Raw genomic sequence first — 13,375 nt, 5'->3', positions numbered from 1 at the left:
TTGGGTCCACCATATGTTGCCAAATGTACTGTAAAGCGTGAGAGTGTTTTCTCGGGAAACGATATTGCCAGCACCAGAAATCAGCGGGGTTTTGATGGTACAACTGCACACGTGGTTCTACACGAGGGAGTTACACACGCAAACACACTACAATCACGCAAATAAAGACAAGTGGCAAAAACAGATGTACCTTTGACAACGTTGCTTCGGGAGAGCGATGTGAGCCCTTCAGCTTTCCCTTCGCAACTGAATTTGTTGACACCCATCGGACCACACGCCCCCGAAAATGATTGGGAGGGAAAGAAAGAGCCAGAAATAGCCATCAAGGTCAACCGCCAGTTGGAGTTACGTGCAGTATAACAATTTTCACTTCAAGCGCTTTGCACAGTGTTTATTTTCGCTGTTTGTACAATACTGATCATAAAATTAAATTCCATATTTACACAATTTATTTATACATTAGCAATTGAAGCGACTAATATCCAAGTAAAGTAATACAAACTATGCACAGAAACTAATAAATAATAGAACATTGCAATGTAAAAGAATCAAACAAATATATGCTAGCAATATTTCGATTGGAACGAAATTGTTCTTGCTCCATAAATGCTGTTTTCTTAAGTACATTATAGATGTAAAAAACGAAAATGTACTGAAACTAGAAACGCTTTTTTAAGTCAAAAATTATTGTGTGTGTCTGCATTAGAGGTGTACGGGATCCCGAAAAGTCGGGACCGGGATCGGGAAATAAATTTCCCGTCCCGATCCCGACTTCGGGAAATGACTTCCCGACTTTTCGGGATCCCGAGCAGTCGGGAAACACCGAATGGTCATTTTAGAAAGTTGTTAATTCTCAACGTTTTCTGCATTTCAAGTGTGTGGAACTTACCGGAAATTGTTTGGTTTTATTCCAGAAATGTAAAAACAATCACTTAAATTGGAAATGACTTGTAGAATTCGAGATTTTCAGAGCTTCGGGAAATTTCGAACACTTCCCGTCCCGAATGTCGGGATTAAAAAAATTTCCCGTCCTGACCAAAAAAAAATTCTCTTCCGCACACCCCTAGTCTGCATTAGAGCGCAAGAACATAAGAGTCGATATTGAACATTGATCATTCCCACCAGAAACTGACAGAAAAACTTGTTGTTAGTGCTCGAACATGATGCCACCATGTAGGAGGAATGTACAACATTTCACCTTCACGAAGGTGACACTCCCAGCAGGTAGCCTTCGGGTATTCCGGATGCAAATCTACATTTGGGTTTTCTGGATCCACGCTGCTGGTGTTGGAAAGGAGGCGCGTGGAGTGGGGATAGAGATATTGCGAATCCTCTGGGGAAAACAACAAAACGCGCTTTTCACCCATGACCTGAGACAGGAAGTTGTGTTTGGGATCCTGGTGAAGCGGAGAGACGGTGCCTGCGGGACCAAACCACGCGTTCTTTTCGACGTCCTCCCTTTCGCCCAAACAGCAATATTCAGGATCGCGGATGTCGTCTTGCAGCTCGGGAATCTGGTCGAACAGCTGATGTTGCGCCAGGTAACCCACGTCCTTATCCTGGCCTTCGGGGAAGATGAATCTGCGGATGAACTCCGAGACGGTCATCAGGGACTGGCTCCACTCCGGGTCCACATAGTGCACTCCTATTTCCACGGGGACGGTCCGCTGGCCTGCGATCGCCTGGACGTACTCGACGCTCCACTTCTTCCGAGCTGGCCAGTGATCCATGCAGTTCAGCAGTTTTACGGGAACCGAAGGAGTGAAGTGATCGTTGCAGAATCTTTCCAGTGATGGTCTCTCAAGTACGTGCACTTTGCAAAACTTGCACACTCTTGGGACACTAGCTACGGAACTATTGGCGCACGTTACCGAAGTCTGTTCGCACGACTCTCTTGAAGTGGTGGTGGGTGCGAGACACTTCAGGTTTTGCGACAGAATTTTCGCAGCTGCCGTAAGAATTCCATCTGGTAATGGTGCTCCCAAGAGCAGACCCAGGTCAACAGAAGAGAGAGCTGCTTGTAACGTCTGGCTGACTGAACACTCGGCTTTGGCAAGGACCAGAACCGCCTTAAGAAGGCTGCAATATGCATAAACCTTGCGAACGGTCAAAGGGACATCTTTCCAGTGTCCTGTGTTCAGTCGCTCCCAGGTGGCATCAAGCGCAACTTCACACAATGAGACTGCTTCGGAATATCGTTCTGAATCGCACGTCTTCACAATAGAATCTGCTTTCAGAACAATGAATGCCAACGCGTCCTCCACTTCTGCAAGATTTATTATCGTCGATATGGAAGGAACCAGTTGCCGTAATTTCGCTTCTGTGTCTGGAAATAAAAAAAAAAATACCATCCTCAACATTTGTCATGCAACTGCACAATTACGACAGCAGACATTTGATAACACATTTTATTTTACAAGTGACAGCAGTGTGCAAATTAACGGGGGAAATGCCGGGATTTCCTTCCCACAAAATGTTTATCCCCGGCAAAAAAAAAATAATTTACCACCCCCACAAAGAAAATGGAATTGAAGGAATATAGTACATCATTTCTTAACTACCTAGGTATGTAACAAACAAGTGAAAAATCATTCGTGCCCATTAGTGGTCCAATCATCGAAGATTCTCCTGTCGAAACGTATGCAGCCTTGTGGATTAAAGGAGGACACCATTCTGCAATTGACCAACCTGAGACAGCAGAGTGTTCATCGCATTCCAACAAGCTGTTTTCCACTTAAGTTTTGGGGTGTAAGGGGTGGCCCTTTATCAAGACACCCAAATGTCAACCTCACTTCCACGTAGTGCACTCTGGACTGCATTTTACAGACTAACGAGGCTAGGGTTACCAGACGTCCGTCTTTCCCAGACATATCCTATATTTTAGCCTTATGTCCGGCGTCCGGGAGGAACTTGAAAAATATCATAAATGTCATACATTTTGAGCGTCACATATTATTAATTAGGAAAATAGGTAACAGAAAAAAATCATGCAAGTTACACGTCTATGGACTGCGCTTCCAAACTCAATAGTGATATTTATTTTGATTCAGTCATTGCCCAAAGAGAAAAAAATTTGTCCTGCTATTAAACAAACGGGAAAACGGAAGTACCTAATGATCAAAGTTTTAGGATGACTTTCTGATAACGTCACTGTTCAATGCCTGAACAGAATTTCTTGCCTTAGGGTTTATACTGATGGAACAAGGTGTTGCCCATTGTTATTCAATATAATTTGATTGCAAATGGCTATAGAGAACTAAGTTATTCAGGGTGTCTGCCAGTCAAGAAAGTCATGGTGAAGTCTATAAAAAGGCAATAAATTATTCTTGTGGTCAAGAATTTTTGCAATCATAGTGACTGATTGATTGATTTAGTTTATTTTACTTCATTTTTTCTGTCCCTTTGGCTACTCACGGAGATGAGGATGAATGGTGGTAAGATAAGATGGATGAAGGGACAGTCACAAACATATAGAGACAACTGACAACTGATACTGGCTGAGAGTTCAGATGCCAAAACCTCGCTTGTCTGCCAAACACAGTTCAGGATGTATTAATACGAGATACGAGGGTCACTATTTATATTTTGAGCCTGGGCCCACACAATTTGACAAAAACTCAAAAAGACGTTCGCGTCAATTGGTGCAAACAAATGCTCAATAAATACAATCGTGGTGTTTCAAAAGACGTATATAAGATTGTAACAGGTGACGAATCATGGATATATGCATATGAGCTGGAACGTAAACAGCAGTCGACTGTATGGGTGTTTCAAGATGAACCCAATATAACAAAAGTTGTTCGCGCTCGAAGCACATCGAAACAAATGGTCGCCTGTTTTTTCGGGAAAACTGGTCATGTGGCAACTGTGCCTTTAGAGGAACGTAGAACGGTCAACTCTGAATGGTACACAACAATTTGTTTGCCAGAGGTCTTCTGTCAAATACGGAAAACAAACAAACGCCGTCGGATCATTCTTCATCAAGACAATGCCAGCTGTCACACATCTCGTCTAACAACAGACTTTATGAACAGTCAAAAAATCGAATTGATGGGTCATCCGCCTTACAGTCCTGATTTGGCACCCAATTACTTCTTCTTGTTCCCGAATGTCAAGAATAAATTGCGTGGACAACGATTTTCGTCGGCGAAAGACGCCGTTGATGCGTTCAAAAACCATATTATGGAGGTGTCTCAAGAAGATTGGAAAAACTGCTTTGACAAATGGTTCGAACAAATGCAAAAGTGTATTGACCATAAAGGAGAATACTTCAAAAAACAATAAAGCAGTTTTCAATGCCAAATTCCTGTTTTTTCATTGTTAGGCTCAAAATATAAATAGTGACCCTCCTAGCAGATCTAATTCTCTTCTCAAATTCAGCTTCAGTTTTCATCTTAACTGGTCCTTTGGTAGGGGTTTTCATTAAATAAATATTTATTTTCTTAATTACTAATTTCCAACTTTACCTAGGTAGGGGTCGATTAAATAACATTAAGACAAATGGAAAAAGGTCTAGAAAAGTCCAGAAAAAGTCAAGAATTCTGAATGTGTTGTTTTGGTAGACACCCTGTTATTGAAGTAAAAACTACCCAAGATGAAACTTCTCAAACCATTTTAAATTACGGTAATTGCTAAATATTTGTTTGCCATTACAGATCATAATTCAAATGTTCATTACCATCAGCCCAACAGACTCACGGGATAAATTATTTTTTCATAAAGTCTGCAAAATGTTTGTTTGGTACTGGTCCCTACAATTTCAAAGAGTTTGACTGTCCCCTCTAACATAAATATAGTTTGACTAAACCTGAAATTTTGATAAAAATTGTCTCGTTGGAGATGTAACACTTACATCATGTATTAAGAGGTGCATTGATTAGTATGATTGCAAGTTTTGAAATTTTGCATTTAAAAATTCATTATGAATTAATTTTTTAAAACTGAAAAGTGTCATTTTTCATCTACTTTGTAATGTGTTCTATAGAAATATGTGTTATTTATTGAGAATGTTTTGTGTCCTATATTTTGGGGCAGCATGTTCTACATTTCCCTTACAGCAATCTGGTAACCCTAAACGAGGCTCTGGCCTCTTGACCCATGGCCAGTATAATCCTCTATGGGACTTGGTGTTGTCTGCTGTCCATGTGTGTTTGTGATTGTCCATTCATCTGTTCATTTTATCATTATTCATACTCATCTTCACAATTAGCCAAGGCTGGCAGAAAAGGGAAGTAAAATAAATCACTAAATTCCATGGATTTTCATGGATTGCTGCTGGTATTTTACATATGTTCATTAGAAAACATGTAGGTAGGTTACATTGTCCAAGTTTTCATTGTTACCAGTTCAAGATTAGCCAAAAGTTGCAGAAAAGCGAATCTAAATAAAAAAATAAAATTAAATCAAATCTGTTTCATCATCTAATTTCTATTGAGAGGGAGTAAGCAGGCACTATTTCTATGTGCATGGTTGTAATGAATCCAGTTTGCAAGGAGACCATCTCTGTAAGAAGGGACGGGGGTACGTCAATCCCATATTTGCCATTTTTTACTTTCAATTCACGTTCTTTTCACTTTTTTAGGAATGTTTGTCAATGGAAGAAGTGGTTATACTCTCACTCATATGCGGATACAGAATATTTTTCAGGGAATGGCACGAAATATGCTGGAAATATATATTATATATAGGCCTACACATACACAATGGCATAGGAAAACACATGAACGGAAAAAAGAACAGGTTCAATATTTCATTTACGGTTGGAAATGTCAAAATGCACATTTGATTAGATGTAACTAAAGTTGAAGTTGCATCTCGACAATAATTATAAGGGATCCTGTAAATACTTATTCTATTCATCATCTGGCTTAATAATCAACTTGAAAAACAGCTTGCACTTCCAACATGGGGAGAAAATCATGATCTCTTTTACCTCTGTCATTTTTTAAAATAGCAGTTCACATTTCGATGTTATTTAAATAAATGCCCACATGGTGCGAAACTGTCCCTCGTAGTTTTAAAAAGTTCGGCAAAATTTGTTTTAAATCCACTTTGTGCTCAGATAAGCTACCCAGGACTGGATCTTCAGTCCAAATTGGAATAAAATCACTTTGCAATGCTTCTTCACGAGGAATCGAACTGGGGCAGTCTGTTTTGTTACTATGCTTTTATTAACAAGAATTAGAAAAACAAACATGTAATCTTGAGAATTACATTCTCAGGAAAAATTTGGCCCCATCAGAGTATTAATAAATTTTTGGACAATATCTCCCACTATGCCATTCTTTGAAGGCATCCCCAAAAGTGTAGTATTAAGTATCGTTCTGTAATCAGGGTGTCCCCGATTCAATTTCTAGTGGTGAACATTCTCTATGTCCAGTTCTGAATAGCTTGCCTGTAAAAATATATACCATGAGGAAGCTACAGAATAATTCTACATTACAGAGCATTTTGCTCCACATATTTTTGACGTTGGCCATAGTTGGGATGATGTGATCAGCATCATGCCTTCCCCCGCCCCCCGTCTTAGAGAAATATTTCCAGGAGAATCTGGTGAGCTTGAAGTTTCAAGACGTGAAAAACAAACGTTGCATATTTATTTTTTAAAGAAAAAGAGATTCATCTTGGTTACCCTTTAAGAACATATTTACTTGGCAAATAACAAAATGAAAAATTATGCATTAAAAATGAAGCAGCAAAATGAAATCGAATCATGTAATAATCAAATATTTTTGAAAGAATAATTTTGAAAAATTAACAAAAACAGTTCTCACTCTCGTTACTGAACAGAACAAAGAGAGGGAGAGAAAGAGAGAGGGGGAGAGAGAGAGAGAGAGAGAGAGAGAGAGAGAGAGAGAGAGAGAGAGAGAGAGAGAGAGAGAGAGAGAGAGAGAGAGAGAGAGAGAGAGAGAGAGAGAGAGAGAGGGGGGGGGGGAGTGGGAAGAAGAGAGTGCAAGTGTCTTATCTGATTGATATCTTGTAAGGAAGGGGTATGATAAGTTGTCTCAGACGGGGCTTTTTGTCTAATGCTAGACACTACCAAAATACACACATATGGTGTATGTACATGAAGTTAGGTTAAAACTTTACTTAATTAACTGTGCAAAGACAACAAATGATTAAACCTCTGACATTCTGCTATGTGACAATGATTCGTAGGTTCTTCACTTTGGGACGATAAACAACCCTTCCACTTAAAACCAATTTTACCCTTGTCTCATTAGCATTGAAGTTCGTCAGTACGTTGACTCTCTCCACCCAATTTTCTCCAATTGGTTTTCCCATTGTTGAATTCACTTACATATATCATTCTTGAAAAGAAAACCTTCATCAAATCATAAAGACTTGATATGTGAACCACATGTATTTGAATTAATATTTTATTTTTAAATTTTGATTTCTCATAATAAATCAAACTCTTACCACACTTTTCTTAGCATATCCTCTGTTACCATGAAGATAACTTCTTTAATTCTACCTTTGAGTTCCTTTACGGGAATTTCTCCAGCACATCCAATCCAACTTTGCTATTTATAAACATTGATGCAGAGACGGATGCCATCATTACAAGTAATGCTAACTGTGGTAGAACTACAAGCTTTGGATGTAAGAAAACAGCAACAAAAATATTTGAGGTTCTTTTTCATGAACATGAATAGGGCAGTTACATCATTTCTAGTGATTGTGCAATAAATTAAAAATGTTACCAGTCTTTATATACACATTTTACATACCTTATGGTTTACAGCTGCTATGAACTATAGCAACAGGAGATTGAGCGCTTCAAATGTCGAATGGAAATATTAATGTCCAGAAAATAACTACATTGATTACAAATGACAAATGTTTTATGTATTAATTGTATAAAATATTGAAATAAACTATGAGCACAAGGTACAGGGTGGCTACAATAGGACCATGATAAAATTCAAGTATAATTCCCAGTTTTCAAGGCAAAGTTTCCAAAAATTAAAGGATACAAGCAGATGTTTTCTTTGTTTCAACCTTATGTATTACCACTTTTCACCACACACACAAACATACGTATTAACAATATAAAGAGCCAATGTGATTCCAATGTATCCCAAAATTCTAATTCAGTTCAATTAAATATTTCAAATATTTAATTTAAGGTGTGGCGTTTACATAGGAGCCACCATAGCTCAGTTGGTAGAGCATCTGGCTACCACGCAGAAAACCCAGGTTCGAATCCTGGGGCAGGTGATCTGGACCTGAAATTTCTTTAGTCATTTCCCTGTTTCTGTGCAGCTCTGAGGCCCACCCAGCCTCCTATAAATGGGTACCTAGGGGGTAAAGGTGGCTGGGCATAATGCTGATCATATGATCCAAACTATGGCCAACATTAAGAATATGTGGAGCTGTATACCTTCACATCACCCCATGTGCCTTCATGGCATGTGTGCACATACACAGGGCTACTTGCTTTTTGAAGAGTTTACATTTGCCATTTAACATACCCAGATTCGACATATACTTTTTAATTGTATAAGAATTTTCCACGCAGCTTTCTTTTCCCTCAATAAAAATAAAGCTAACCTGTGTAAAACTTGCCTCACGATATTTATAAATATATATAAATTCAATGGGATTTGGATTAATAAAAGTTTTTAATAATAAAAATTTTTCATGTCTATGGATAAAAATTCATGCAGAATTCAGGCATAATTCCTGAAGCCAACAATTCATGCGTAATTCCCAGTGAGTAGCCACCCTGATATACATTTCTCGCAATGACATATTGGTCATACATTGAATTGGACAATACCATTACAGTGTATACGATGAACCACACAAAATTTATAATGGCATAATGAAGAAATCATCAGTTGATATCACAGCACATCTTGTCAAACTCAACCTCCTATACAAACTGTGTCCTTACTAATTTGTTGTAATTATTAACAAAAAGATCTACATTTAGGCATATAAATCTCATTACAATAACACTTACAAAGTCAAATCAGGCAGGCGTTGCCTCTCATAGTAACCGATTTTGATACTTGGAACACTTTTTGCTCCAAAACAGACACAATTTTGATTAAATATCATTGTTGTGTACTACATGAAGTTTGTGCAAAACCTCATTTTTCACAAAGGCAGAATTCAGTGTACAGCCACCTCCCCTTAGTAAATTCTTGGCAATGAATTTGCTATGAATAGGCATATCTAGCTATATAGAGATCTAAGGGTCTTTCATTAAGAGTGATACTTTTTAAAATTGTAATTTCCAGTTTCTAATATATTTTTTTGTGTGCTTCCAGATGTGAAAATATCCAGCACAATTTGCAGTTTCATCATGCATCGACTCACTCTTCCTGAATGTTTAGAAATCATTAAAAAATTTTACCAAAGTGGCAGCTCAGTTGTGGGTCCTCATCGTTTGTTCACCAGAGAATTGGTCGCCATCACCGTTTCTCTATTCAGGATATACGCCGCACGGTTGCCAAGTTTGAGCGGGATTTCACTCTACACGACCAGAAGCCACCAAGAAGTCAACTTAAAGCACGAAGTGAGGACAATATCCCAGCAGTAGCAACCAGTATTAAGGAAGAGCTGAATGTGTCAGTTTCAAGACGATCTCAACGGTTGCGGCTATCTGAGACATCAACTTGGCGAATCTTGCGAAAGGATTTGGGCCTGCATCCATACAAAGTTGTATTGACTCAAGAGTTGAAGCCAAACGATCACAGATTGCGTCGTGAGTTCGCTGATTGGGCCGTACAGCAGTTGGAAGCTGATCCTGATTTCAGTGGAAAAATCATCTTCTCAGGCAAGACGCATTCTTGTCTTAGTGGCTTCGTCAATACGCAAAATTGTCGTTATTGGAGCAAGAAGAACCCACGAGTGGTCCATGAGGTGCCATTGCATTCAGAAAAACTCACTGTGTGGTGCGGTTTATGGCGTGGCGGCGTCATTGGACCTTATGTCTTTCGAGATGATGAGAGAAGAACAGTTACCGTCAATGGCAACCGCTACAGATCCATGTCACCCGAATTTCTGTGGCCAGAACTTGAGACCATAGATATTGAAAACATGTGGTTCCAGCAGGATGGCGCTATGTGCCAAACAGTTGATGCTACGCTCGATTTGCTGAGGGAGAAGTTTGGCGACCGGATCATCTCAAGACGTGGATGTGTGAATTGGCCGCCACGGTCGTGTGATTTAACACCCATGGATTTTTTTCTTTGGGGCTACATCAAAGCCCAAGTCTATGCTGACAAGCCACGAACTTCGGAACACTTGGAGGCGAACATTCGTCAGGCTATCGCAGACATAATGCCACTAATGATGGACAGAGTGATTAACAATTGGAGCCATCGTGTGCGTCAGTGTGTTCAAAGCCGTGGTGGACATTTGAACGATATTTTGTTCAGAACATAACTGCAATGTCTAAGCTTCAAAATAAAGCACAATTTACTTTGATACATTGAGTGGTTAATTTTTTTTCAAATTTTAAAAAGTATCACTCTTAATGAAAGACCCTTACAAGCTGGTAAACACCATCAGACTATGCACACAGGCTGCCTACCTGATATTCCCTGACAATTTCAAATTAACCTTTAGTGGACGGATGGGATAAATCTAACCATCACGTGTATTTCCATTGAGATGTAATATAAATCACATGGCAGCAATTAAACATGGAATTTCTTGAAAACTACACATGCTATTTCAGTTCTGTATTTCTTGTTGATTTGTATACACACAAAGGATTGACATACTAGATTACAGCAGGTCCTTATGTTTTTATTTTATATACGTACATTGTGGAAATATTTAAAAAAAATTCAAAACAATATATCCATTGTTACTATTATTAACAAGTGGAGATTGAAGTAGTCCTTTGCTAGCCCTCGCAATACAGGGTGTACACGATGAACCTCTGGGGTTTCGACACAATGCTAAAAATTACGAAAATCCAGTCTTTTGCATTTGGTGCCATATACGATAAAGTGTGTGTGATTTTTTTCTTTAGTTCGCATGCATCATACTTGGCGGAGCTGTCGTCTCTTTTGTGAAAATGGCATCTTTTCAAGAGAAAGCACACGCTGTGGTATGGTTTGCGAAGTCAAAATCAATTGTTACGGTGCAGCGTTAAGTTTTGGCGTGTCTTTAACAAAAAGCCGCCAATGGACAACAGCATCAGGGCATGGTACAGAAGTTTTCTGGAAACGGGGAATGTGTTGGACTGTGTCTCCGACAAGACAGTTGAGCAAGTTTGTGGCTATTCCCTGGCTGCCATGTAGCCCAGATATCACTCCTCTGGGGGTACGTTAAGGATGCAGTTCACTCAACGAAGGTGCCAAATGTTAATGCTTTGCGTGAATACAGGTTCAGCATTCTTCGTGTCACTAAACGTGCTCACATAGAAGTGTGGTAATTTTTGTAATAAATTTTTTGAGTTTCTCTTTGCAATAAAATTACCAAAACAAAGGCCTAAAGTTTGAAATTTGCCCAGACCACGTGGCAGCAATTAACATGCCATTTCCTGAAAACTACAAATGATATTTCAGTTTAGTCCTTTTTGTTCATTACTACACATATACAGTTATGGCATCCTTGAATTACAGAACAATGTATACATTTTTACTATTGAAATTCTGGAAATAATCCTGTAAGATAGCAACACTGCTGCTATTATACATTGTTATTATTTTTTTGCACATGAAGCATTAGCCTTTAATGGAACTTTGCTAGGTTGTAGGAATGTCCATCTGCCAAATACTACAGTTTAATTCACTTCAGTCTATTGTGTGGGGTACAGCCAATTTTTTTGAAAAATTTCAATTTTCTTTTCCTTCTTCCTTTAACATTCATGTAATGTACAATGTACGAGGGAGAATCAAATGAAAACCGCAATTAATTTTTTCCCACTATTTTAATGCAGGGATAATGTTTGATTGTACATTATTTTTCTATATAGTCCCCTCCCAGTTCAATGCACTTATGCCATTGGATGGGTACTGCTTCGATACCGCGTGAGAAAAATTCTTTCGGTTGACTGTGTAGCCACTCGTGCACCGCCGATTGGACGTCTTCATCAGACTTGAACCTCTGCCCTCCAAGGTGCTCCTTTAATGGACCAAAGATGTGGAAATCAGATGGTGCCAAATCTGGTGAGTATGGCGGATGTGGTAGGTACTTGAAGCGTAGGTCATCGATGGTTTTCATGGTTGCACGAGCAGAATGAGGACGAGCGTTATCATGTTGAAGAAAAAACCTGTACTGAGCAATCCCCTTCGCTATGTGCATATCGCTGACCTCAAATGGTTCTTGAGAAGGTCGGTGTAGGTGGCACTAGTCACTGTCGTATGTGGGGGCATGTAGTGTTCCAGAATAGGACCTTTCTTATCCCAGAATAAAGTCAACATGACTTTCCCTGCAGAGGGCTGGCTGCGAAACTTCTTTGGTTTCGGCGAAGACGAATGTCGCCATTCTTTGCTTGCACGTTTCGTCTCCGGTTAAAATGGTGCACCCAACTTTCATCCCTGGTGACAATGTGAGCTAGAAAATCCTCACCCTCCTCTTCATAACACCTCAGCAGCTCTTGACATGCGTCAACCTGACTGACTTTCAGTTCCTGCGTCAGCTTTCGAGAACCCACCTGGCGGACACTTTTCTGTAGCGGAGTTCGTCATGCACTATGTGTTCTACTGAACCGAAGCTCATATTCAGCAAGGAAGCCACTTCAGCCAGGGTGACACGCCGGTTTTCCTGAATAAGCTGATCTGCTGCAGCTATGGACTCCTCTGTCACAACTCGCTGAGCCTGACCCGGACGGAGAGCATCAGTCAATAAAGTCGTACCTTCTGCGAATTTCTTGCACCAATCGTAGACTTGCTGCTGTGACACACAGGCGTCCCCATACTTCGTCTATATTCTTCGATGAATATCAACCAGTTTCACACGTTCACTCCACAAAAATCGAATAACTCCACGCTGTTCCTGCTTGGTGCAACTGCATAGTGGTGCCGCCATCTTGAATCAGCTGTTACTCACATCCAACCCTACCTACCGGCACTGCTTCGTACTACCAGCTTGGAAAGACATCAAGGACTTTGTCTGCAAATTTCCAAATGCATGGAAAGAAAAAAAAGATTTTAATGGCACTTTTGCGGTTTTCATTTGATTCTCCCTCGTATAAATTTGACCTCCGCTAAAAGCCCTGTCTTTACGGAAGAAAGCAAAACAGATTTCATCTCTGTACGACAATTGGTTCTAGAGCTACAAATTTTTTGGTAATTTGCAGCAAGTTTGAAAATTGGACGATTGGAAAGGTGCCAGTTTCAACAGGAATACAGACACACTAGGCTCCATCCGCTAAAGACTAAAGTAATTGATCTAAGACTTTTTG

The 13,375-nt window shown here is 39.6% G+C and overlaps 1 protein-coding gene across 2 annotated transcripts in view; it reads right to left on the bottom strand.

Annotated features, from left to right (window-relative positions):
- Positions 1-514: 514 nt before the first annotated feature.
- Positions 515-13,375, bottom strand: part of JMJD5 (Jumonji domain containing 5) — a 53,540-nt gene continuing 40,679 nt past the window's right edge. For both annotated transcript variants that reach the window (XM_083138240.1, XM_083138239.1), the window contains exon 3: positions 515-2,326. In XM_083138240.1, the coding sequence (XP_082994366.1) occupies positions 1,113-2,326 (1,214 nt within the window). In that variant the 3' untranslated portion in view covers positions 515-1,112. The remainder of the gene's footprint in view (positions 2,327-13,375) is intronic.

This window comes from Lepisma saccharinum, chromosome 16 (genome assembly GCF_977018435.1).
Source record: "Lepisma saccharinum chromosome 16, izLepSacc3.1, whole genome shotgun sequence".
Classification (NCBI taxonomy): Eukaryota; Metazoa; Arthropoda; class Insecta; order Zygentoma; family Lepismatidae; genus Lepisma; species Lepisma saccharinum.
The sequence above is the reverse complement of the archived record's forward strand: the minus strand, read 5'-3'. Positions and strand labels throughout refer to the sequence as shown.